Source organism: Chelonia mydas, chromosome 1, assembly GCF_015237465.2.
Source record: "Chelonia mydas isolate rCheMyd1 chromosome 1, rCheMyd1.pri.v2, whole genome shotgun sequence".
Lineage (NCBI taxonomy): Eukaryota > Metazoa > Chordata > Testudines > Cheloniidae > Chelonia > Chelonia mydas.
Genome location: NC_057849.1, coordinates 181553003 through 181580825, shown reverse-complemented (window position 1 = coordinate 181580825; position 27823 = coordinate 181553003). Strand labels below are relative to the sequence as shown.

The following is a 27823-nucleotide window of genomic DNA, read 5'->3' as shown; positions in this document are numbered from 1 at the left end:
CTGCTGTCATGCCGTTGGCCAAGTGGTACAAGTTAGGTATGGCAGAAGATATATATTCTAGTCTGTCTTAGAAAACGAGACTCGGCCATTAGTTTGTTCTTGTGCTTATCTGTTGTGTGTGATAGAAATAAAACAAGTTGTGGTTAATTTTCTTTATTGTAAATTATTTCCCACATCCTGTGATGTACTGGTCAGTCTGATGTGTGTCACCTTTGAGCTGCATTAAGTAGGCGCAGTTGGTGTGGTGCAAAGTAGCAGATCAGTTGCTTTAACTTTATCTTCTCTGAAGTCATAGTGAGAAGGGAATATCTGGCTAACCAGACGGTGACTCTCAATGGACATTCTGAATCTGTGAGCTGACAGGTTTCTGGACAGATGCATAGAGCCGAGAACAGGTGGGTTATCATAGTGAGAGGAACAATAGGAAGTTAGGAATCAAGGCAGAATGAGGCTTGCTTTTGGCTCTTATGATTTATTACTTTTATAATGTGATTCTGTTATATTTTGGTTTGCACAGCATGTCCATCATGGTGATATCTGAGCACCTTTCAGAGATGCATGAAGTGATGTGACTGGTTTCTGTCATGTACGTTGCCGTCTGTACTTCTGTCTTCTCTCAAGGTGTAAATGTGTCTATGGATTTTATTGTTATGCACTGGTATGCTTGTATTCGTTATGGCAAAGTCTAAAAGGTGCATCTTGCACTCGGGATGGAAAGTGGGGAGAATTGAGGTGTCTTAAATCAAACATTGAGACAGCTCTGGGTCCTACACAGACTGAAACGAAATGTAATTAGGTCACTCTGTTTATTGTTCTCAGACAATATAGTTTTAAAAAATAAATATAGGTGACTCATAAATGCGCATGGAATAGTGGATATAACCCAAGTGAGTATTGGCTTAAAACAATTTCTGATTAATAGTTTTCTTGGTCCATGTACAAGGAGTTGATGGGATCAGATCAGTTTCCAGTGGACAGGTGTTAACATCATAACAAATAATCACAGCTCTGGGGATTAGCTCTTTTCAGTTTTGATGCCCCCTTCTGCCACTCATCGCATGCCCTGATGGCTCTCTTTCTTACTTTCTGGATGCTCCCTTCCATGGCTTGGCCCTCCAGCCAGGTCACTAAGTAGGTTTTCCCCCTTCCAGGGTATCAAAGTCTTTGCCTACAAACTGTCTTAGGCAGTCTTCCCATTCACTGCTCCAACTGTGCCACTTCCCCAGTGGCTGGTAGGGAACCCAGGCCCACCCTCTACTCCAGGTCCCAGCACAGGGACCCTTTAATCAGCAGCTAAGATCCGTATCATCTTAAACTTTGCTGTCATTTCACTTAGCCTTTTCCTACACCCTGTCCTTTCCTCCTCCTCTCTCTAATGTTTAGGGAGTGGCTGCAGTCTCCCTCACTGCAGCCGTCTTTTGCTGGCAGCTTCCTGACTTTCTATTAGCCCCCACCTGTTCCTTCTCAGTTGGCTCCATCATGGTTTGTTTAATTCCCCTCAGCTGTGACCTAGATGGTTAATTGGCCCCTTTCCAGCCTCATTAACCCCCTTCTAGGCTAGTGTGGGGGATAACAGCACTTCCCTACCTCACTGGGATATTGTGAGGATAAATACATTAAAGAATTATGAGGCACTCAGATATTATGGTAACTGTGCCATATAAGTACCAGAGCTTCCAGAACAGGTTTGAGACATGTATTGTGGTAATGTGAGGGAAGCTTTCAGAGCCAGTGCCTATTGTGCAGATAAAAGTCTTCAGTCTCCAAGGGTACCAGCCCTGCACCTTTTATCAGCACTGAATTCATTTTTAAAAAATTTAAAAGTGGCATTTTTCTGTTGAGGCATCAATGCCAATCAAAGGAATGAAATACAGAATATTTATTATTATGGCTTCAACAGTGTTCTAGCTACTATAATCAAGGAAATGTTAGTGAAATACATTGTGTAGCAGTAAATGATGCTAGAGCTAGTTCCATTGTAAAAACTCTGTTTTTGGTTGCAATTTTCCCTGTGGTGGGGAAAACAGCACAGCGGCCCAAAAATGTAGCATTTAATTTCAGAAAGGGGAACTACACAAAAATGAGGAAGTTAGTTAAACAGAAATTAAAAGGTACTGTGCCAAAAGTGAAACCCCTGCAAGCATCATGGAAACTTTTTAAAGACACCATAATAGAGGCTCAGATTAAATGTATACCCCAAATTAAAAAACATAGTAAGAGAACCAAAAAAGTGCCACTGTAGCTAAACAACAAAGTAAAAGAAGCACTGAGAGGCAAAAAGGCATCCTTTAAAAAGTGGAAGTTCAATCCTAGTGAGGAAAATAGAAGGGAGCATAAACTCTGGCAAACGAAATGTAAAAATATAATTAGGAAGGCCAAAAGAATAATTTGAAGAACAGCTAGCCAAAGATTCAAAAAGTAATAGCAAAAAAATTGTTAAGTACTTCAGAAGCAGGAAGTCTGCTATACAACCAGTGGGGCCATTGGACGATTGAAATGCTAAAGGAACACTCAAGGATGATAAGGCCATTGTGGAGAAACTAAATGAATTCTTTGCATTGGTCTTCATGGTTGAGGATGTGAGGGAGATTCCCAAACCTCAGCCATTCTTTTTAGGTGACAAATCTGAGGAACTGTCGCAGATTGAGGTGTCATTAGAGGAGGTTTTGGAACAAATTGATAAACTAAACAATAATAAGTCACCAGGACCACATGGTATTCATCCAAGAGTTCTGAAGGAACTCAGTTATAAAATTGCAGAACTACTAACTGTAGTCTGTAACCTATCATTTAAATCAGCTTCTGTACCAAATGACTGGAGGATAGCTAATGTGCCAATTTTTAAAAAGGGCTCCCGAGGTGATCCCAGCAATTACAGGCCAGTAAACCTGACTTCAGTACCAGGCAAACTGGTTGAAACTATAGTAAAGAACAAAGTTGTCAGACACATAGATGAACATAATTTCTTGGGAAAGAGTCAACATGTTTTTTGGAAAGGGAAATCATGGCTCACCAATCTATTAGAATTCTTTGAGGGGGTCAACAAGCATGTGGACAAGGGCGATCCAGTGGATATAGTATACTTAGATTTTCAGAAAGCCTTTGACAAGGTCCCTCACCAAAGGTTCTTAAGCAAAATAAGCTGTCATGGATTGGTAACTGGTTAAAAGATAGGAAATAAAGGGTAAGAATAAATGGTCAGTTTTCAGAATGGAGAGAGGTAAATAATGGTGTCCCCCAGGGGTCAGTAGCGGGCCTAGTCCTATTCACCATATTCATAAATGATCTGGAAAAAGGGGTAAACAGTCAAGTGGCAAAATTTGCAGATGATACAAAACTACTCAAGATAGTTAAGTCCCAGGCAGACTGCAAAGAGCTACAAAAGGATCTCTCAAAACTGGGTGACTGGGCAACAAAATGGCAGATGAAATTCAATGCTGATAAATGCAAAGTAATGCACATTGGAAAACAACAATCTCAACTATACATATAAAATGATGGGGTCTAAATTAGGGGTTACCACTCAAGAAAGAGATCTTGGAGTCATTGTGGATAGTTCTCTGAAAACGTCCACTCAATGTGCAGCGGCAGTCAAAAAAGCAAACAGAATGTTGGGAATCATTAAAAAAGGGATAGATAATAAGACAGAAAATATATCGCCTCTATATAAATCCATGGTATGCCCACATCTTGACTATTGTGTGCAGATGTGGTTGCCCCATCTCAAAAAAGATATATTGGAATTGGAAAAGGTTCAGAAAAGGGCAACAAAAATGATTAGGAGTATGGAACGGCTGCCATATGAGGAGAGATTAATAAGACTGGGACTTTTCAGCTTGTAAAAGAGACGACTTGGGCGGATATGATAGAGGTCTATAAAATCATGACTGGTGTGGAGAAAGTAAATAAGGAAGTGTTATTTACTCCTTCTCATAACACAAGAACTAGGGGGTCACCAAATGAAATTAATAGGCAGCAGGTTTAAAACAAACAAAAGGGAGTATTTTTTCACACAATACACAGTCAACCTGTGGAACTTCTTGGCAGAGGATGTTGTGAAAGCCACATCCAAGTTCAAAAAAGAACTAGATACGTTTATGGATGATAGGTCTGTCAATGGCTATTAGCCAGGATGGACAGGGATGGTGTCCTTAGCCTGCTTTTGTGAGGTGATGGTCTGTCCAAGACAGCAGCTGCATTGTGATGACTTTTATGTTGACCTGTAGGCCCAAGATCAGGTCCAGGGCAGGATTAGCTGTGTGGGATTGGATATTTGTAATTATTCCAAATCCAAGTATTAACCTCAGAAAATTCAGAGTAAAGGTTAACCTTACAAGAAATCAAAACTTGTTTAGGTTTGGAAATGCATGGTGAAGGTACCCAAACAACCTTAACACTGCCCTGTAGCGATGCCATGCAATAAACATACAATTATAGTTAATGCATATCACTTTTTGTGGTCTTAGGTAAAATGAAACTGATTTTTAAGGGCACAGCAGATTGTTTCATACAAATTTTATCCCATGATGTCACTATAGTTCAGGATAACAAACTTGTCACAGCAATCAAATGAATGAGCTAGCTGAAACAGTTGAGCTAGATTGTTCCTGGCGGTGTTTATGGTGGAGGACAAATAATATTTCTTGGTCTCAGTCCACAGCTTCACAAAGGTTCGAGTTATGAAGCAAAACTCTTCTGGGTTCATTCAGAACCTGGACTATCATCTTTCTTTCACTCTAGCACAATTCCTGTTCGCAGACTGTAACCCATATAGAGGCCGCAATTTTCAATAGTGGCCTCAGGTTTTGGATGCCTTGCATGAGACACCGTGCGACGGATTTTCAGAGCCCCCTGCAGCTTCTGTTGTTTTCGACGGGAACTGCAGCTGCTCAGCACTTCTGAAAATCACATGACTCAAACTGGGCATCCAAAATTGAGAGGCATTTGTGACCAGGAAGTCTTAACGAGACCTCAGCGATTAACAGGAACAGTAAGTCATAATCGTAAAATAATAGCCTCTAAGTACAGAAGATCTACATTTGTTTCAGCGTGCTCATTGATTACATGGCTTCACTTCAGGGCCGAGTTAAGATTGTTTGGAAGCCTTAACTGTGGTAACATAGTTATAACCTATTGTTCCCTTCCCACCTCAACCCCTGGATAAGCCAACAGAGAGTTCATAACTAAAGTTGCAATCCTGTTACAGAGGAAAGTTTGGGAACGAATTGCACAGTTCCCTGTGAGTCCAAGTGATTTTTCTCTATTTTTACCTCCTGCAGTTCACCCTGATCTTTCCTGAAAGATGTATGAAACACAGGCAGCTCTGGTTACTCTCCTCCCCCTCCTCCTTTTCAAACTGTTTCAAGTGGTAGGTAAGTGAGAAAGTTCACTGAGTAAATGCAATTCACTAACTACTCCTCACAACTTAGAGTCTCATCCAGCTGCCAGTGAAGTCAACGGAAAGACTCTTTCCCTGATTTCAGTGCGGATTGCATCTGGACCCTTCTATCCAACTTTTCAAGATTGCTCAGCATGGAATAGCTCTCATTGTTCTCCATGGGAGCTGCTGGGTCCTGAGCACTTCTTGAAATCTGGCCATTACTGCTGTTACTGAGCAGTTGGCTGTGGAACAGAGGCCGGGATATGATGTATGTCTGCAGGAGTCCCCTCAGGGCTGCAGTCACCAGTGCAGCAGCTGGCTCCCCATCTAGCAGCTCTTAAGTGAAACTCTGCACCCCTGTGCTTTGGTGTCTGTCTGCCCCTTGTTCAGAGCTGCTGGTTCTGCTGCTGCTGGGGCAGCTGTTCCTTCTTCCTTCTCCTTCCAAACTTCTTGCACTTGGTTTTTCATACCGCCTCTCCAAGTGTTCACTGACTCAGACTCTCCCCGGTGTAGGGTAACCAGATTTCCCAATTTTATAGGGACTTTGTCTTATATAGGCACCTATTACCCCTTACCCCTCTGCTCCAGTTTTTCACACTTGCTATCTGGGCACCCTACCCTGTTGGTCTACAGGCAATTTGGTGTCCTTGTTTTGGATGGCACTCCGCCCCAGCGAATTAGGCTTGGTTCTCCTGTGGCCAAGTCTGTACAATGGATTTCAGAGTAATGGAGGGAAAGAGAGGAGGGGCTTCATCCAGTCCCACAAAGGGGGGGTACTCTTGCAAACCTAGAGGGATATTTTGAAATTGTAACATGTTAGAGCAAGAAGTTACTGTAATTTACATGTATCAAATTAGAGTAAGGGATTTCTGTAGTTTACACATTTCTCTGACTTCTCAGCATGTAAATTACTCCAATTTGCTCTCCTAGTCTGAGTAGCTTTAAGAAAAGCCTAAGTTAATGTGTCACCAGCACCCCTCCAACTTGTTTCCTAAGAGGTTAGAGAGAGTTTAGAACAAGTGTAAATCAGCATAATGTACACGTTCCTCCAGTCCCCTCTGTGTGTGTATGTTATGCTAATTTAAATAATTTCTTGGCTTTGTCAGGCCACCTAAAATAGTGGTTGAACTAGCAACGTCGCTCAGGTGTGTGTGAATTTGCTCAGGGCAGTAAAAAAAGAGAGAAAAAATTGTGCCCTCTGCGATGTGGTTAGATAGAACTAAGCCCCACTGTGGATGCATTCTTCCCATTAACCTAGTTACAACCTCTCAGAGATGAATTTACTACAGAAACAGCAAACCCCTTCCATTGCTGTAACAAGGGTGTTAAGCAGCGTGGCTGTAGTGGTGCAGTTGTGTCTGTGCGGACACATCCATAGCCTGATACTCACTTAGGGCTTGTCTACAAGGCGGGGGAGAAAAAGACAGCAGTAGCTAGTGCACACTGTGCACTGAGTGCCTTTGTGCGCAATAGCTTAATGCAGTTTGAAAGTGCATTAAACTAAACCACCCCAGAGCACTTTTAGGGTGCCATCAGAGTGTCCACATGGGCAGTTAGTGAGGAGAAGCTAGTGTGCTTTAAATTCACACCCTCATTTGCTGCACACTAACTTGCACATGTAGTCAACCCCTATGACTCATCTCTGAGTTTGGCCCCATGTCTCTCTCCTATTTCTAAGTTTGACTGAACTTACATTGCAGTTACATCATGTTTCCACTTCCTGAATATACTGTATTCTTTCTTATGTTTGTGCTGTGCAAAATCTTTTAAAAACTAAATTTAGGTATCTAATTGGACTTCCTTGATACATAACATGATATAAAACCTGGAATAAGTCAGAATCCGGTGTTTAATTTACGTAAGCATATCATGAAATCTAGCAGGTCTTTTTACAGCCCTTCCACTTCTAGTGGTAATCAAAACAAAATAATACCTTTAAAATAAGGAACTTGAGACCTAGCTGCAAGACCTGACTAAAAAGGATGTCATTCCATTTAGTAATCTACCTGCGCTACCATTTAAACACTTATATAATCCAGCAAGTTAACTAGCCCAGCGTGTTTTTCTAATTCCATAACAGCTAAAGAAATATTGATAAATAAAAACATTTGGGTTTCAGTGCAATTATTATATTCTCCATTACATATTATTAAAACTTACACCTTGTTATTGTCCTTATACTCCCTGCTCTAAGATAAACAGCTAGAGATAAAGAGGGCAGAATTTCATAGTGTAATGTTCCTTTGTTCTTTTTTTCAGGTGATGTAACTGTTAATTGTACGGTTGAAGTTCAAGTTCCAAGAAATTGCCAATATCAGAGCAAACCTGGGGACTCCCTGAGTATAGAGTGTCCAGTAAAGTACTGCACAGAAAAGCCAGCCATAAAGTGGTGCTTGATACAGGGGATGAGGTGCCTACTTCTGAAAGATGGGCCAACAAGATGCTCAGTGTGGAGAGAGGGGAATGTGGCTGTTCTGAACTTTATGTCGATTCATCAGAGTAACAGTGGATTGTATCGTTGCCGAGCTGTTGTGGGCAGCCTGAGCCATGAGAGCCATGCAATAAGGGTTATTGTTAGAGGTGAGTTTGGTACCAGGATCACGTATGCTCCTGCATATTAAATACAGATCTGCTTTTGGATGCTGTTTAATGCATCCCAGGGGGATAAAAATGGTGAAGGATGTTCTACTGAAGTATGAAATCTGCACTCATCACTATCCCAGCACCTTACAAATGCACATCAGTCCCGACCCGAGAAAGGTTTGGAATTCTTTCATCTCTTTTAATCTGCATTCAGTTCGAGTGGCTAACGCAACTTGCCCTGTCTATGTTAGGGTTTTAAAGCAGGTTTGCTATCACATTTTACAAATGCACCTTTTTATTTAGCATGGATAAACCTGGATTGGGTCAGGCTCCCTTCAAAACCTGTCAGTGTTATTTTAGCTCCGTGTCCCTGCCTCGGGGGTTGACTATGCTGCCTTTTGAAGGGCCCCAGATGCTACTGGGTTGGAGATTGGGAAACCAGGCCTGAAAATTAAACCCAGATCTTTATAATGACAGCCCGAGCATTAGTCATAGGGACAGCGCTATGGCATTAAAAACAGCAATGTAGACGTGCCTGCTCAGCCTCTGAAGCCTGGGAAGGGGATTTGGCTTCAGAGCCTGAGCCGCAATGTATACACAGTTGTTTTTAGCACAGTAGTGTGAGCCTGAGTCTGTAGACCCGAGCTCTGAGACTTGCTGCCGCAGGTTTTAAAACGAAGTATAGATGCACCCTGTCGCATCAGGCACCAGAACCGAGAATTGGAATTCTTGCACCTCATTCAGGACACAAGATGTACTGTGCTTTGTAGATGAAACTCAGTTGTGTAGTGAAGGAGGCAGGGGACTGCAGAGAGAATGAATGGTCTGGTGGTTAATGCAGCTGAATGCTGCCCTGGAGAAATGGATTCTATCCCTGCATCTGCCAAAGTTCCTGTACAATGCTAGTCAAGTCACTTAAACCACACTTTTCATGGGTGGTCACTAACTGTGTGTTCCTCATTTTTGGGTGCCCAGCTTGAGACCCTGATTTGCAGAAGTGTTGCTGAGTGCCCACAGCCACAACTGAAGTCAATGGGTTTTCAGTGAACAAAGTCCTATATGATGCTAAGAACTTTGAAATCAGATCCTAAGCATCTCAAATTGGGCACCCAAAATAGTGTATACTTTTCACCTTAATCTCTCTGTGCTTCAGATGTCTCATCTGTAAAATGTGAAAATAAATTAATGAGTGTTTTTGAAGCACTCCAATACTACAGTGATGAGCACCTTAGAAAAGCCCATCAGGAAATGACTAATTCTGTGTTCAGAGCAAGGTCTGAATAGTGAGCAGTAAATAAGTTGTGTGGCTACACGTTGAACAATGAGGATAAAACAAAATATAGAATAGGTGATCGTTCAGTAAACATTGTCCATCCTGTGCACTGAATGAGGCAGGGGCCCTGCGGCCAGATTCTTCCCTGTGTATTTTATCTGTCCTGTACTTGTCTGCCTTTCTTCTCTGTTCTTTTTACTTTCTCATCTCTCTCTCTCTTCCCCTTCCCTCTTCCACCTTTTTGTCCCCCCCCATTTGTTTTCTTATTCCCCCTCTCAGTTCCTCCGGGCAGCAACAGAAGGCTACAGACTGCTTCAAGGAGGGGCATCCATTAATGGCTTCATGAGTCTAGAGAGACACGTTCTTGTAGCTTAAGCAGAGTGCCAGATTTTGTGGCCTTGTCCCTGTGAGCTGCTCCCATAGCCACCTGCATTAGGGGCCACTGTAGGAGAAAGGAGAGGAAGTGGGTGATTTCCAAGGAGCCACTTCCTGCGTTACTCACAACCACAATCACACAATGGGGAAGAGAAAATTTGATCTCATGGAACTTGTTCCACCACCCACTGGTGTGAATTCCTCACAAATCACTAAGCCTTGAAAACATTACAGGTGCTGAAACTTCTTAAAATTACAAGAAAGAAAATTAAAATAAACAAGAAAGGCAGTGCCTGGAAGAAAGAAAGTATTATCCCCATTTTACAGATGGGGCATTGAGGCAGAGATATTGATTTGCCCAAGACCACACAGGACGTCTGTAGCAGAGTCACAAATTAAATTCAGATCTTCTGAGTTCCTGTCCAGTGCCTTAATTGCAAGACTACCCATTTCTGTGGGATGGGACATGGGGAATTGACCACAAGTAAAAACAAATTAACAGGTGACTGTCAGTCTTCTCTTCTCCCATCCTACATGTCACCCTCCTCTCCTCTCAGGAACACGGCCATTTCCTATGTTGTTGTCTTTCTAAGTGTGTCTACTCTGGGGAGCGTTCAGCTGAGAAGGATAGGCACAAGAGCTGCCATTCATCTTTCCCTTTCCTTCCTGGTAGGCAAAGTCATAATGCCAACTGTTCCTGAACTACTGTCGCACAGGACAGGATGCGCGGAAGACCAGGATAAACTGATTTACCAATAAGTCACGCTCCGTTATTTTTCTATTTTTCAGAAACCACTGACTTCATTCCCATGAGTCGTGAGCCCCAGGTCCTGCCGGGCAACCTGGCTGGTAAGTGCCTCACCAGGTCCTGCAGCATCGCCTTGTGCTGGGCCCACCGAGCATGGGATGCCCCCCACGGTTCTTATGCCCCCCAAATGGTCCCTGGAGCTCCCACCCCAGCCTTGTGGTCTTCCTGCCTCCCCTGTCCTTTGGGGCTGGTATCCAGAGCCCTCTCCAGCCCCCTCCCTCCTTCCCCAACTGGCCTCTTTCCCTCCTCAGGCTGCCTCTAGTCACCTGCTTCTGCCACATCCCAGCCTCCCCACACCTCCCCAGGGCTGCTGTCTCGAGTCTCTTTGGTCCCCCCACTACCCGGAGCCTCCTTTCTGCCCCTCTGCTATCCCAGTCCCCAAAGGTGAATAGTACCACTAGCTGGATCATAGTCCAATAGATTCATCTCCTGGCTCTGAGCTCAAAAGTACTCATATACTCACACCCTGCTTTGCTGCCCAGATCCCAGTCCATACCCATTCCTCTTCTCCCGCCCTCCCCCGACCTCCCATCTCTGCTACTGGGCTCAACTGGGGGCACGGAGGAAAGTTTGGGGATGGGGTGAGTGGCAATTCCAGGCAACTTGGTCCAGCTCTGTGCATCCAGTTTTCAGTTTAGGGAAATATGGTCACCCTACGCAGGGAGGAGCGGAGGGATTGTGTAAGTGCAGTTGCTCCCTGGGTTGCACTGGGCCCAGTGAAGGCAGGAAGAGCTAGAGGAAGACACTAGAGGTATCAAAACCCACTCTGTAATTTTACATATTGTGTCAGATGTTTCCACTAAATGATGGAATCCACAAAGTAAAATTTTAGTGCTACGTGTGCAGAGCTTCTAGTAGAACTGGGTGGGCTGCTGAGACGAAAATAAAAACTGACTGGAACCCTGGCTCAAACGAAACGAAACCAAACCTCTTCTGAAGTTTGAAAAATTCAGTTCTTTATCCCTTTTCAGCTTTGGTTTCCTACGCATTTCCTTGTTCTCGCTGGAACTAGAAGTGATAGTACTGAAGTATTGCCAGAGGGCTTGAGTACTAAAATGCTGGGGTTGGGGTAGGATGTTTGTTTTGTTTTTTGTTATATCTCTGGCAATCCAAACACACAGAAAGTATTGGAAATCTCAAGAAAAATTCAGTCCTCATAAGATTTCCAGTCCAGTCTTGCCCAGGGGCCAAATTCAGTGGGAATTGTACCTGCTTAAGAGGGGGCTTCATTTAATGCATGTAATTCATCTAGATCAAATAAGTTGGGTGTTTATCTGAAATTGTCCAAATGTTGGGGTGTTTATTGGAAATTCTGAACATTTTAGAGGTTTACTTGTCACAAATTCCTTCACAGTGGTGCCACCCTGCAACAGCGTGAAGTAAACTAGTTATATGATCACTTTGATACCTGCTAGAATGAAGGAATGACAGGTTACTGTCTCTTACCATCCTGGTTCTTATGGCAGCTTTGAAAAGGCTTTTTTGGATGAGAATTTTCTAACTTTTCAACATAACTCTTTATTTAGTCTTTTATGAGAGATTTGCCTTTTGAACTACCACATCATGGAGATCTTTGACTGAGGAGAGTTAGGTGGGACTCCCTTCAGAGCCTAGCAGTGTTATTCCTATTTTGATGTTCCTTAACTCTGGGGTGATCGTGCTACCTCTGAAGCGCTCTCAGATCCTGCTGGCTTTGATCAAGGGAGATCAAGCCTGGAAATTAAAACTCAATCTTTTGGGTGAAAGCCCAGAGAAATGATGTCATGGTCACCAGGCTGGCCATGATAAAATTACTCAGCAGGAGGGAAGGGAGAATACAAATCAGGCTTCATCCCAATAAAGGTAATTTAATGGTGATTATAGCCTGGCACAAAAAGAGGCTATGGGTCTGCGGAGAGATAAATCTTGTTGATTGGTATCTTTGTCCCACGCCTCACACAATTAGCTATTTAAAGCTGTGCACCGATAATACCCCCAAATGGACCTGGGATCTGCTTCATGGGAACGTTTCCATGGAGTACAAGAGCAGAAACATTAATCCGAGGGGAATTCAGAATTTGCTCGTCTGTAATCGCATCCTAAGTGACACTTTTCATTTTTCTTCCCTTCTTGTATCCTCTCCAGATAATGTCGTGGTGTCTTCAGTGACTGGTTACAGGGCTGTGCTGAGTTGCTCTAATATGTCACTAGTGAATCTTATCTCAGCAGTATGGAAGATAAGACTAAGGGATGGAGCTTGCTGTTTATTAGCATACAGGGCTGATTTAAATAAAACTGTCAGAACAAATTGCAGTGAGAGGATGGACTGGGCAGCTCGACCTGATCATGACCCCACCCTTCAGATTCACCCTGTGAGACTCTCTGATGAAGGATATTACATGTGTGAAATTGCAAACATTGATGGAAGTCTCCATCAGAACTACACTCTGAGTGTGTTAGGTAAGAAACACCTTGTGTCACATTCCCACCCAGTGGAGTGCAGCCCAGAACTACAGCATGTAATGGGCAGGGGGCAACTGATGTGTCACTTCCCATGGGCTTGAGTGGAAAAATCAGGCAAAATTCCAGGGTTGGTGGGACCCAGGCAGCGAGGGAAGGAACAGCCTCCTTGCTCCTCCTGCTGCCACCTCAGCTTCATCCCCATCCCAGCCAGACCAGAGGTGGGTGGGACACTCCCACTCTCTGGTGTTTTCTATACCTGGCCAGGAGCTTCAGTCTCCTCAGTCAGAGACCTGTAGGGATACTCTAGGCTGCCTCTATGTTTGTGGCCATTCTATTCAGGATTTATATGATCACTCTCCCTTCCATCTTGGACTCTACCCATAGAGATGCAGCCTCGTACATAGTTCCCCACCCCACCCATGGCTATAGACTTGGAGGTCGGACCACAGTAACACCGGGCAATGCCCTGACAGCTCTCCATGACCGGGGGTGTCTGTGAGCTATAACCAGGGAGCATCAGCCACAGCTACATCCCTACATGTGCCCCAGCGTTGCCAACTCTTGCAACTTGACCACAAGTCCCATGGTTTTGCCTTCGGCTGTAAGAGCTCTCATGATGATGTGAAAAGCTCCTGCCCTCACATGATTTTGGAGCTGGTGCCCTTTCTCACTTCCTTTCCACTTCCAGCAGCTACATGTTTCCTGATTCCTCCCTTGATGCTCCCAGCAGCCACCTGCTTTCCTCTTCCCCAGCCCCAGTAGGTAGCTGGTTCCCTTCGTCTCTCCCTCTCTCCAGCTTTCTGAAGCTCCTGCTCACCCGTCCTCATCACTCCTTGGCTCAAATGGGGAAGTGAAGTTTTGTGCAGCCACATTGGAGATTGTCTCACTAATAACAGCACCAATGTCCCTCACGTGGTCCCTCCAGCTCCCAAAGCAGCAGTAGGGGACATTAATGAGTTTTTCACACTAGTGAGAAATGCCACATCTAGAGCTGCACAGACTTTGGCGGCTATGGGAACAGGTACCTGCCATGGCCTGGGAGGCCGAGAGCTAGGGACAGGGACTTAGTGCAAAATGGCATAAAGGTGACTGTGTGGGAACAGCTCTTGCAAGTGTTCCTGTAGCCAAGGGCAAAATCATCTTTGAACACATTCGCAAGAGCCGGCGGTACTGTGTTTGTCTCACACACATTGGAGGTGGGCAGAGGACAGACTAAAATCAGAAGAGAGACTAAAAAACATGATTTAATCTTTTTAAAGAATCTCATGATTTGTATGCCGGTCTCATGATTTGCGTTCTGACTCAGAATTTTTGAACTCTTGGAATTGGCGATACTGCATACCCCAGCCATTGAACAGCACATTGGCAGTCCCAGCTCTTCCCCTGACTACTGTTAACCCTTATTACCCAAGGACTGATACCCTTACCTTAGAGAAGGCAACTGTCATTCACCCAAGAGCTGGGACTAGTACCACAGTTCTTTAAATGACAGACCCAGTACTAAAGCGAGTTGCTTTATTGTATTCTCTATAACCACTAGCTCATACTCTGCTTCCAGAGCCAGAAATAGAAACCAGGAATCCTGATGCCCAGCATTCCTGGGCTGTCTCATAAATAGTTGTGTAATCAACTGCCAAAGTATGTGCCATGTCTTCCTTTATAGGCTGAAATTCTAAACATTTTGTTTGGCCTCAACAAAATTCTGTTGTTGTTTTTTTCATTCAAGTGAGGAAGAACTGAAAAAAATCAGTTTTGGTTTGAAACTAACAGTATATTTTGGTTCTGATTTTTTTGGTTTGGCCACCAAACTCAAAAATGAAACCATTTGCTCAGGATATATCTCATCCATATGGAACTCCTGAGGTTTTCACTCATCCCTTCCTACAAGCACTGCCTATATTCCTGGCCCTGTGGTTCTCTAAGGGATCTATAATCTAAACATATCATTTAATGTAATAACTTCTGTCTCCCTCAATCCCATCCCTTTCTGCCATGATTTACCACCCTATATGTCAAGAGAAAGGGTTTTATCCAAGTACAGAAAACTGACTTGAAAAATTTGCCTCTTATGCTCCCATATAGTCCCTCCGGAGGTGACTCTGACCCTTGACATCAGTGGGACTCCTTTGTGCAAAGCTTCTGCAGGGAAACCAGCTGCACAGATCTCCTGGCTCCCAGCTGGAGACCATAACACTGAACATGGAATTCATACCAATGGGACAGTGACTGTTCTCAGTACATACAGGGTCAACAACCTCAGTAAGAAGAAAAGTATCTGCTTTGTCTCACATCTAACTGGGAACAAGAGCCAGTCCATTAAACTCCCATCAGGTGAGTATTTTTAATATAATTCATTTTCACTTTTAGTGGGTAACTCAGTTAACTCCTCTGTTTTTAAAGTCAGAGAAGTGCCTTCCTCTTGTATGGTGAGTATTATTCAACATATTGATTGATAATGATCTTTAAAACAATCCCATACATGTTTTCAGTCCTGGCTACTTGTGAAAGCATCTCTCTTCCCATGCACCAGAGTGGCAGTTGAGAGCAGCTGTTACACTAAATGAGAGTGTATGTCTACATTGTAATTACGAGGCATGATTACAGTTCATTTAGACATACCTGCCTAAAACCCTAGGTAATGACTTGGAGGCTAGCCTGATTAAATCTAGCTCGGGTATGTCTACAGGAGCTACAGTGACTGCAGAGTAGACATACCCAAAGAGTCTCTAGCTCTGAATGTCTAAAGGCTGGCAGGGTGTGCTCCCTGGAGAGCCTTGAATTCTGGAGCTCATTTCCCCATCTGTCCATTAGAGCTAAGGTCTGTTAACCTTCAAGACACCTACACAAGCTTTTGGATAAGTGATGGAGAGGGATTTTGTATTCTTTAAATTGGTGCCTCTGGCCAGAGACAACAGCAAAAGGACACATGAAAAATAGAAATAATAAAAAAAAAAAATTCAGTGAGAATGGTGGGATTATGTATGGGAATTTCCAGGGAATTCAGAGACTCACTGTTCTGACATCTCGAAAACACCTATTTGGAGGGAAAAGATCTATAGAAATATTCTGGGGTCACTTCCCTGCTTTGGTACATCTGATTTACTGGGGAGTAACTAAATTGATTGCCGTGTAGTTACACTGGACAATCAAACCTGCTATAGCAGCTCTAAAGAAAAAGTGATATATTTTTTAAAATCCCTTTCTTAGAACTCTACAGAGTTTCCATAAACTTTTTGATAGAGCTTCAACCAAATATTCTGTAACGATAATAAGATCTTCCCTTGGCTTTTGAGCCTTCAGCAGCAGAAACAATTTGCCTACAATTGATTTAACCAAGTATCCAGAGGTCCACAGCATCTATGTGGGTCATCAAATGCATTTTCAAGAAGCGCTCAGCGTTGCTCTAACTCTGCACCCATTGAAGTCAATGGGACTGTCACCACTGATTTCAGTGGAAACCACATGGGCCAATGCCGAGCACTTTTGAAAATCCCACCCTTGGTGTCCAAGCATTAAAAATTCACAACTACATGGAAATTTTTTAAGGGGGCTTTGGTTACTCTGATACTCTGAGACCGAGTGGACTCAGTATTGCGTTAGTATATTTTGTGTGTATGTTTGCCCTCCTCAAGCTACATTGTTAGTAGCTCACTTGCCAAACTACAAAACAAATGGGAATCAGACTTCATTCTTCACTCCAGTTATTGCGTGCCAAGAACTACACTGATGCAACAGCGAGATCTCGACGATGCAAAAGTCATGTGATTTCAGAATTAAGGCTGACAGCAAATTTGCAGAGAAACCAGATGTGTGTAGTTGGGACTGAGGTACAGAATGTTTGGGTGAAGAAGAGCGGAGGTGCAGCCGTGTATGTATAGATGGGGTTCTGGTTACTCTGTTTTTTAGTAGCAGCTGGCTAGACCTTGAATATCTGAGGAGGCCAGTGAAGATTTATTTGCACTGTATCTTGTCATCTGTTGACAGCAAAAATATATCATGTATTATACCATGACATCAGCCACTGCTGACCGCAAAATATGTCTTCACTAGGGCTGTTGATTAATCGCAGTTAACTCATGCGATTAACTCAAAAAAATTAATTACAATTAAAAAAATTAATCATGATTAATTACTGTTTTAATCACATTGTTAAACAATAGAATCCCAATTGAAATGTATTAAATATTTTTGATGTTTTTCTACATTTTCAAATATAATGATTTCTATTACAACAAAGTGTACAGTGCTTAATATTATTTTTATTACAAATATTTGCACTGTAAAAATGATAAACAAAAGTGATAGTATTTTGCAGTTCACCTCATACAATTACTGTAGGGCAATCTCTTTATCGCGAAAGTGTAACTTACATATGTAGATTTTTTGTTGTTGTTATATAACTGCACTCAAAAACAAAACAATGTAAAACTTTAGAGCCTAAAGTCCACTCAGCCTTACTTCTTGTTCAGCCAATCACTAAGACAAACAGGTTTGTTTACATTTATGGGAGAAACTGCTGCCTGCTTCTTATTTACAATGTCACCTGAAAGTGAGAACAGGTGTTCGCATGGCACTTTTGTAGCCGGCGTTGCAAGGTATTTATATGCCAGATATGCTAAACATTCGTATGCCCCTTCATGCTTTCGCCACCATTCCATGCTGATGATACTCGTTAAAAAAATAATGATTAATTAAATTTGTGACTGAACTCTTTGGGGGAGAATTGTACATCCCCTGCTCTGTTTTACCCTCATTCTGCCATATATTTCATGTTATAGCAGTCTCAGATGACGACCCAGCACATGTTGTTTGTTTTAAGAACACTTTCACTCCAGATTTGACCAAACACAAAGAGGGTACCAATGTGAGATTTCTAAAGATAGTTACGGCACTCGACCCAAGGTTTAAGAATCTGAAGTTCCTTCCAAAATCTGAGCGGGACGAGGTGTGGAGCACGCTTTCAGAAGTCTTAAAAGAACAACACTCCGATGAGGAAACTACAGAACCCGAACCACCAAAAAAGAAAATCAATCTTCTGCTGGTGTCATCTGACACAGATAATGAAAATGAACATGCGTTGTTGGTCCGCTCTACTTTGGATCATTATCGAGCAGAACCCATCATCAGCTTGGATGCATGACCTCTGGAATGGTGGTTGAAGCATGAAGGGACATATGAATCTTTAGTGCATCTGGCACATATATATTTTGTGATGCCGACTACAACAGTGACATGCGAACACCTGTTCTCACTTTCAGGTGACGTAAACAAGAAGTGGGCAGCATTCTCTCCTGCAAATTGTAACCAAACTTATTTGTTTAAGTGATTGGCTGAAGTAGGACTGAGTGGACTTGTAGGCTCTAAAGCTTTAGGTTGTTTTATTTTTGAATGCAGTTTTTTTTGTACATAATTCTACATTTGTAAGTTCAATTTTCATGATAAAGAGATTGCACTATAGTACTTGTATGAGGAGAATTGAAAAATATTATTTCTTTTTATACAGTTAAATATTTGTAATAAAAATAAATATAAAGTGAGCACTGTACACTTTGTATTCTATGTTGTAATTGAAATCTATATATTTGAAAATATAGAAAACATCCAAAAATATTGAAGTAAATGGTATTCTATTATTGTTTAATCGTGCGATTAATAACAATTAATTGTTTAGTTGCTTGACAGCCCTAGTCTGCACTATATAAAAACCCACTGTATTAACTCTTCTAACTAGAAATCACTCTCATGGCCAACATCCTGAGAGTTTCACTTACCAACTCATTACTCATCTCTCACTTCTTCACCAAACAGTCACTCTTAGCTAAGCTACTACCGCTCTCACTCACCAATGTACCACTCCACAGTACTGTCTACCAGGACTTACGTTCCTTACTTTTGTGAAATATTATTAAGTACTAATAGCTGCCAGACCTGGGCAAAGGGAACAGCTGCGACCTTATGTTCTCCTGATCTTGAAAAAAAAAGAAATTATTGTTTTGTTCCTGGTTTGCTTTCTCTTTTCTTTCTCTGGCCCATTTTTTCCCCTTGGAGATTCTTCCATGGCTGCACCTTCATGGATCCAGAGAACTGAAATTTGTATGCACATTGCTGATCTGGCCGCAGTATACCTCTAGCTTGCAGTACACCTATAATCTACTAAGATACACATGTTGCTACACAACATGTATCATCACTGGGTTCAGTAAGACAGAGATCTAATAGTGTTTTAATAAAAAGCCTGTTCATTAATGGAAAATAATAGTCGTCACCATAGGAAATGCTGCTACAAGAAGAAAATATGTTGCTGTTCATGGTGTTTTATGTAGCGTACGCATACCTATGGATGGAGATAGGAATTAACAGACAGTGAGCCTGTCCATGCCTCTAAAGTGACTCCCTTCCTTAAGCCACCTTTCTATGACTTTCGTCAATTAAAATCACCCCAGAAATGTGTCCTTGTCCGCCTAAACTCTCTGTATCATGTGTGCACACCCACTTTTCAATTGGTTAATGTAGAGATCAGGTGGATCATCTACCCATTTTATCCTGAATATCCTCTGGTCAGAGGATTTGTGACTTGATTGAGACACCATCTACCAGTGACACCACCTGTGGATTTTCTCTCCTACACTGTAACTATTAATGTCTTTCTCTATCTTCCTAGAGCACGAGGGATTTTCCCTTCTACTTCACTATCTCCTGACAGGCAGCACCATTTCCTGTGTCATTATTGTGACTATTTTATACTGTACTTTACAACACAGAGGTAAGTCACTTGGAGCTTAGTCAGTGACTCCTGTCAAGCAGAAGACAACACCCTAATACCCATATGACAGGTAAGGGGAGTGGAGGAAAACACTTAGGTGCTTGGTCAAATTGTCTCTTTGTTCAGACGGTGGGACATAGCTAGGCCCCGCAATGGAAAGCCAGCAGAAACAGAGTATTAGTTAATTTAGTTGTAGACCAAACATTTTAAAAATTATATTAAAATCCTACCAAATATTCCCTTTTCTCTTTGCCTGAATAAGTTTCAGAGCTATGGGACATCTCCCTGACCCCTTTGTTTTGAAGGCAGGAAAGGTAAACCTCTAACCTCCACTGATAAAATACTATTGCTTTAAAGTTATACTACCTGACACATTGCTGAGAATGAATACAAAGTTTTATTCCTGATGGGCCATATTTTCCTTTCACCCTGGCCTTACACCAATGTAATTCTATTGACTTCAATGCAATTACTTCTGAAAGGACAATAACAGTAATCACTGATATTCCATTTGGCATCCAATGTCATTTAGTTGAGAGTCTGAAACAGGAAGATTTTAGGAGTAAACTATAACCATTACATACTATTGACATTTCATTAGTATTTCTGTTGGGCAGAGATCAGAGAGCATTAAATTTCATTCCCACATTCTGAAGAAGGTTGGCTTTAGAAAAGAGTGGATAAAAATAAATTTTAAAAATATAAAAAAAATCTGATTTTGATTTAAATCAGATTATTTTATTTAAATTAGGTTTATTTTTAAAAGAAAAATGTATTTATTTCAAATTATGACAACCTATGTTTTAGCCTAAATTTACTATAATCTATCAAAATCATTTAAATGAAATCAAAAAAATTAAGCAGTACGTGTTTGCTGATGAAATTTTAAAGAAAGTCAAACCATTGAACTGGTGGAAATCACTGGCTAAGCACCTGGAACTAGACTTTGTTGAAGTGCTAAACCAGCTTTTGACAGCAGTAGCCTCCTCTGCAGGTGCAGAGAGAATATTTTCTTCATTTCAGTTTATTCAGCTATTCAGTTCAGTGACTAATTCACTCAAAGTTGAGAAACCGATTCGAGTTGAAAAAGCAGGGAAGTTTGTTCTCCTCTTCCTATTTATGAATAAAAATGAGGTGTGGGGATGAGATCTGCTAGTTCTAAAACCTTGAAGGACATGGTGACCTGAAACAAGCCGTTCAATTCACTAACTACAGATATTTCCTTTGTTTAATAAATCAGTTAGTTTTAAATGTTAAACAAGTTTGATGAACTTACTTCCCCTTATGTAGCCAGCATATTTAAGGTAGTTTTATTTAACTAATAAATAAAACAAGTTTTAAATTATGTTTTTGCGTATTTTTTAATGAATTGCAATTTCCATCAGAATGCAGCTTGACAGTAATCGTGAGCGTAAAACTAATCTAGTAAATAAGAAAATCATCATTCACTATTTTCTAACATAATAAAAATGTAAAAATTAAGAATCTAAAATAAAAGTATGTTGAACTATGCAATTACTTATATAAATGTGTGTAGACATAGCTATCTTCCTGGTTAGGAAAAAATAGTACCATATTAAGTATAAAGACCATATTTACTTGCAAATCAACATGTTTTAATGGTTACCACCCAATGACAATCAATCTTTCATTAGGAAAATAACTAAAAAGTAATAATGCAAAAAAACAATTAAAATGTATTATTTAAATAAAGGTTATCAGCGTGCTGATTTCAATTGTGATTAAAATCAGTGATTTACTGATTTTCACTTTGATTTAAATCACTCCACTCTGCTTTAGATTTTCTGTTTTGGTGGATTTAGATATGTGTATTTTAAACTTTTATTATTCTCTCCATTTCAATGTTACCCCAGTTCCTGGTGGGGTGATGTAAAATTGCTGGCTTAATCTCTTCCTGTTTGGGTGATGCATGCTTCCCAATCAGATCCTTGACTAAAAAGATAATTGTCCCTGGAAACCCAGGTTCTGCCTCCTATTGGAAGAATTTACAGGGACTAGTTAGGTGGATCATAAAGATGTGTTGTCCTCTGTGGAATATCCAAGGGTACTGATCTTGGGTCTGGTTCCTATCAAACAGAGAGCGTGCCACACTCAAAGGGGAAGAGTGGATCCGAGATTGTATGAACGTCCCATCCAGGCAGGTCCTGACTTCTGTAGTTATTTACATGGATGAAGCATATACCATAGCTCCGTCCCAGCCTACTTCTGCCATCTGACTTCTAGTAAGGTGAAGAAGGAGCCACTTCCAGCTTCCTCCACAGGGGAAAAAGAGGAGCCAATTCCTCTACCATCTCCTTCTCCTATTCCAGGAGATGCTGGTGTACCTTACACACTCTCTTCTGTTCCCTCCTGAAGAGGACTGATTCTCCTTCTGGAGTGGATGGAGGCGAACACCTCTAGTGGTGCCTTTTTATTTTCCACCTTCCACCCTAACAGTACAGACTGTGGGTGTAAGAGGGACCGAGAGCTACAGCATGAGATGTAATCTTTAATGGTCCCAGGTTACTGGATGCTTCTTGAATCAAAACATAGAGACTCAATGGTGAGGTAACTAGATCTAGTTGAATTATGTTTTGAATAATTCATCTGATAAATGTAGCCCTTTTTTTCCGCTCATGAATGATCTATAAACAGGTAATTTTTGTTAATAATTTTGTTGTACAATGCACAGATTTTAAGCAGAAAATGTAAATTACGGATTGCTTGCAAACGTGTCAGCATGAATATTAGTTATTAAATTTGCTATTCATGTAGTATGGTCACCTAAGTCACATGATATTGTTTCTGTTTTCTGACTGGATGAACTAAGCCTTTATAAACAAGAGGATTTCCTTTTTCTGGTCTTGAATTACTGCCATGGATAGTTATTACAAAGTCATTTCCTACACATAATTGTTAAACAGACCTCTTGTATGAGTGGTGGTGGTCGGGGGAGAGTATTTCCAAATGGCTCTGAGAGCACATCAAGTGTGTATCCCATAAATATTCATTCACACAAGTATTCACAAATCTTTAGCTTGCTGTGAAAATTCTTGGGAGGAAAACCAGACTTTTTCAAATGTTTGGAAATATATAGTAAAGGGGTTGCAAATGCCAGGGAAGTGAATCAGAGTGTTTTATGTAGAAAAATATGCAAATTTTTTGCTATATTTGCTCAGAAGTAACTTTATGGGACATATGTGTATTACATGCATAACCACACTTCTGATTTGACTCCTAAATCTTGTCTTGATCCAAAATCTTGGTTAAAGATCAAGATCAGTTTGAGCATACATGATGTTTCCTAATAATATAAGTAAAATATACAGTAAAATAGGCGCAGGACTAGTATAAGAAGAGATTTGGGCTTTCTTTAATCATTTAACCAAACTTTACTAATTATTGTACCTTTTTTTTTTTTTTTTTTTTTAAATAAAAACAGAGCTCAAAACATTTACGAAGCATATTCACTTAAATGAGCTATAAAATATATAAAAGTGTAAATTAAACTTACAGGCTAAATTTAGAGCATGCCATTAAAACACCTTGTGCTGATGGGATAACTCTTCTGATCTCTGGGCATTTCATTTTCATTCCTCGAGCTCTCTTGACAGGCAGCTTCTGCTTCTGTGCTAACAAAGCTAAGTGATGTTTGGATTTGTTTTGTGCTGACAGCATTCACAGTCATATGTTAAGTCCAACCGATGACGATGTCCAGTGTCTGTGGTAGACTTGGATATGCCTTCACTGCAAGTGAAGGTGTGATTGTAGCACAGGTAGGCTTACCCACACTAGCTTTAATCTAGCTAGCACAGGTAATAATTGCTGTGACGATATGGCAGCAGGGGCTAGCAACCCAAGTACTCACCCAGGTCCCTGGCGGGCTTGTATTTGGGTGGCTAGCCCATGCTGAAGTCCATACCATCACGTCTTCACTACTGTTATTCCCCATGCTAACTAGATTAAAGCTAGCACAGGTATGCCTACCCACACTATAAACACACCTTTGCTTTGCCATGAAGACATACCCTATGTGTACGCACTGGCATATGTGTGTGAGGGAGATACCGTGGGCCAAACACTGCAATATTTTCTAACTGATATTTGCATCTGTTGAGTGATTAAAACCCACATTTGTGATCGCCCACATGAATGAGCACTCCTGTATGTACACATCTGGTTTGCATGCACTCGTTCCCGTTTGTATGTGGGGTGTGTGGCACAATTCGGGGAGCCAATTCTTGAAAATTTAGACCTATGTGTTTTGCTGTTTGTTCGATCTGTACAAAGTAAACAAATGAGGAGAACTAGAATTTGGCATCAACTACGTCAGTGCAATGTTAGTGCTGCTTTGTTAATCACACAAGTCAGGAAATTCAGAGTTTTGGACAGAATTAGAGTTTCCACAGCAACTTTAACTTTGAATGTCCTGCCTCTTGTGCAATCAAAATCCCAGCCTTAGTGTTTCATTAACATCGTGTTTTCTTGAAGAAAAAGAGTCAGACCTGAATGTAGAAATGAAAATGACACCTGAGGGTTCTGAATGGAAATGACATCTCGGCCTTCAATTTCTGTCTGGGTATTTTCAGGCACCTACACCACTGTGGTGTGAGAGCACTAACACTTAGACTCATGGTGTCCATTATTCACCATCTTTGTCTAGTCTCAGCAACTCTCTTTAATGATTTACTTTGTTGATTTTAATGAGGCTACTTGTGGTATAAGAAACTACTCAATGTGAAGAAAGGGGGCAGAATCTGGCCCTTTACAAACTGCTGCACAAATGAGAAGTAGAAAAGCTAAGGGTTATTATATTGGAAAGAGAAGGAACAGTGTTACCCTGAGTAAAAAGCATCCTTTTGAACTGTCCGAAAATCTTTGAAGACATGGCATTGTATGAGGGCTCTTGAGACAGGGCATTGACTCATATACTGAGTCACAGTCTCAGGAGGAAGCAGCTCCTACAACCATATATCTCAGACATGGTTTGGTGAACAAGAAAGTGCTGCTGGACCTGAGCTTTGCAGGTACCAATGCATCCTGCATTGGCATGATCACAATCCAGCTGGTGCTATCTCTCCACCCTTGCAACTTTTACACTCATTATTCTCAGTTTTCACCTGTCTGTTTTAACTAATATTTACCTGTAAAAAAAAAAAAAAAAAAAAAAAAGTCTGTTCCTTTTCCCCCCTCTGTTTTTCAGACAGGAAATAACATGAGCCTGAACCTCATGGTTGCACCAGATAACACACGTGTGCACTCTTCAGGCATGTCGGGGGTCTTGCATGATAACCAGTCAGAGGACATTTATGAAAATTAATATTTTAACAATACAGAACCAAATGTTCCAATCCTAGGTCCACTCATGGCTGTCTATGAAAGATGCTTAACAAAACTTTTCCTGTATTGACCCACTGCACTGGTTTAATTTGCCAAGAAGAGTGTGTTTGGAAAAGTAATCAATCCATGGCTCCATGTAGATGTCAGCCACTAGCTATATCTCATGTTTTCTCCAAAAGGTCAGAGTAACTCAGAAAACACATTATATAAAGTCATACAATTATTTAATAAACTATGGGCCAAATTGTGGGCTGGCTTATACCACATGAGGTCCCACTGAGTTCAGTGGGGTTGCACATGTGTAATTAGCACAGAATTTAATCCTGTATTCTGAAACTAATCTATTTAAATTGCAGTTAAGGAGCCCATTTTCTAAAGTACAACTAAAGAGAAGACATAGAATTAACATATCAGTAAACACCCTGAACATTTTGAAAATATGGAAATCACAAACTAAGGTTACATAAGTAAGGATGACACCAACTTTAACACGGGATTCACACAGGGCAACCATTTAAACAGAAACATTCTCTGACCCACAGTCAAACAACCTTAACTTTGCCCCTCCATTTGTGTTGTTATTTTAGGGCCCAATAACCCTTTGATAGAAGTCAATGGTAGTTTTTCTTTGACTTATAAGGTCCCACTTTAGCTCCTGTTAATGCCTTGTCAACATTGTAAATTTTAGATTATTGAGGATATGTGTATACTGTTTGTTCTGTAGTATCAAATGGGATGGTTCATGTCAACAGAAAACTTCAATTATGCATTGTATCTACTTGAGTTTGTGCAGCACCAGACACAAGGGTCCTGATCCTGACTGGGATCTTTATTTACAATAATGTAACTAAAAAACAGAATTGTTCATATTATTATGTAATGGCGCTAGATTTCTGACCTGTGTGCCCCCTGCTGGCAGAAACTAAAAGGTACCTAGTTTGTATTAACATAGCCATGTTTGAAACAGGACTACATCAACACGAAGTTGGTATTTTTAGTTCATGCCACCAGCAGGGTCTTCATGGGGCAGTTAGAGCACTCTAATGTGTTGTGCTTTACAATTCACACTCCTGCAGTGAGGAGTACTTCATAGACAAGACTAAGCTGTTTCCCTCTGACAGTATTGTTGGTCTATGTCAAATGAGTTGCTGGGCTCGGGGCAAATTCTAATAGACAGGTGTCCACACCATGCAAACTATAATCAGCTAGCATTAATCTGCAGTGGCACCTGTCTGATCAGCATTAGCAAAGGGGCCAAATATCGAATGAGTACAGATTCTCAAAAAGAAAAGGAGTACTTGTGGCACCTTAGAGACTAACAAATTTATTTGAGCATAATCTTTCGTGAGCTACAGGTCACTTCATCAGATGCAAATAAATTTGTTAGTCTCTAAGGAGGCACAAGTACTCCTTTTCTTTTTGTGGATACAGATGAACACGGCTGCTACTCTGAAACCAGAGACTATTCTGTCACCCTGAGAGGGTAGTTTTCACATGAAGTTTGAGGCAGATTGTTGTGGCAGTATGGGGGAAATTTGCACTGCCTTTGCCAGTGCTCTAGCTAGTACTATGCTATGGATATAAACTGAGGAATTCAGTCTCCAGACCTGTTAATCCAGCACTCTTTCAACAGCACTACATTCTTTTCTTTTAATTAAAAGAGGTATTTTCTTGTTGAAGCTTCAATGCCAATTGAAGGAGTCTGGCATACAGAGTATTAGGATGACAGCAGCACTGTTTCAGATATTATATTCAAGGCAATTTTAGCTCAATGATAAAATAATGATTTTATTTATGTGCATAATATATATGCTCTATACCATCATAGGGTAGTTATTGGAAGAAAGATAATGTAAAGAGATGGAAACAATAAAGTATTGATAATTAATAACCAATAATAATTTATCAATCAATAACCAATTGATAACTCATAACTGATAAAAATTAACTGGGATTATATGTTTAGTGAGAGGGTTTCTATCAAATCTGGATTAGTTTAATAATAACAGATCTTCGATAAATCAATGTGATTGGATTTACTGATTAACAGTTAGTAAAGACATCACATACACAGAGGGACATACAGTTACCAACAGCTGCGGAAGGCCTTTCCCTGTACTTCACTGACATCCTGCATCCAGATTGCAGATGGTCTTACCTCCTCGTTATCTTGTATGGTAATTATACCCTTGTCATTGTTATCGTGTTTCTTTCTGATCCTTTTCTATTTCCTATTTTTGGTACACATTCTTCTTCTCTTAGGCTGTTTCCAAGGTTCCCTGTTCCATTGCAACTTTCCAACTGTCTCAACACCTGAAGGTTAGTCACTATTTATGCCCTTTTCTAGACATATTTATTTGTTTCATACCTTAGCAATGTATTAACCACAAGATATCTCCTACACCAGTTTTCAAAATATGCTAAGGGTTACAGTTCAGTAAAATTCCACTCTCTAAAGTTAGCTTCATCTTAACTGTGAAGTGTCATGAGTATCTTGTTCCCAGGAAAGCATTAAAATCTTTTTTGGTCTATCTGAAGTGTCAGCAAAAGAGACCCTTAAAATACAAAAATGATTCTTGATAAGAGTAGCAGAAATGGTTATAATACTGTGATAATATCTTTGTAGGAATAAAAATTATCTTAGATCAGCTCATTTATACATTCATTTTTACTGCTGACTGAATGTAATTCTATAGTTTTCTGGCACTGGCAGATGTATCAGGAAGTATTTCTAATGATATCCCACCATCAACCTCAGCCTGGACCAGTCCACACAAGAGATCCACTTCCTGGACTCTACAGTGCTAATAAGCGATGGTCACATAAACACCACCACCGGAAACCTACTGACCGCTATTC

General features: G+C 40.9%; 1 protein-coding gene across 1 annotated transcript; it reads left to right on the top strand.

The window, feature by feature from the left end:
- The first annotated feature begins 95 nt into the window (after positions 1-95).
- On the top strand, positions 96-27823 carry LOC102936042 (cell surface glycoprotein CD200 receptor 1-A-like). The gene is made up of 9 exons (XM_043538407.1): positions 96-395; positions 5280-5372; positions 7640-7960; positions 10401-10460; positions 12544-12858; positions 14944-15192; positions 19523-19624; positions 27227-27283; positions 27678-27823. Exons 2-9 carry the CDS (start codon positions 5303-5305, stop codon positions 27770-27772), a joined length of 1269 nt encoding a protein of 422 aa, XP_043394342.1. The 5' UTR covers positions 96-395; positions 5280-5302; the 3' UTR covers positions 27773-27823.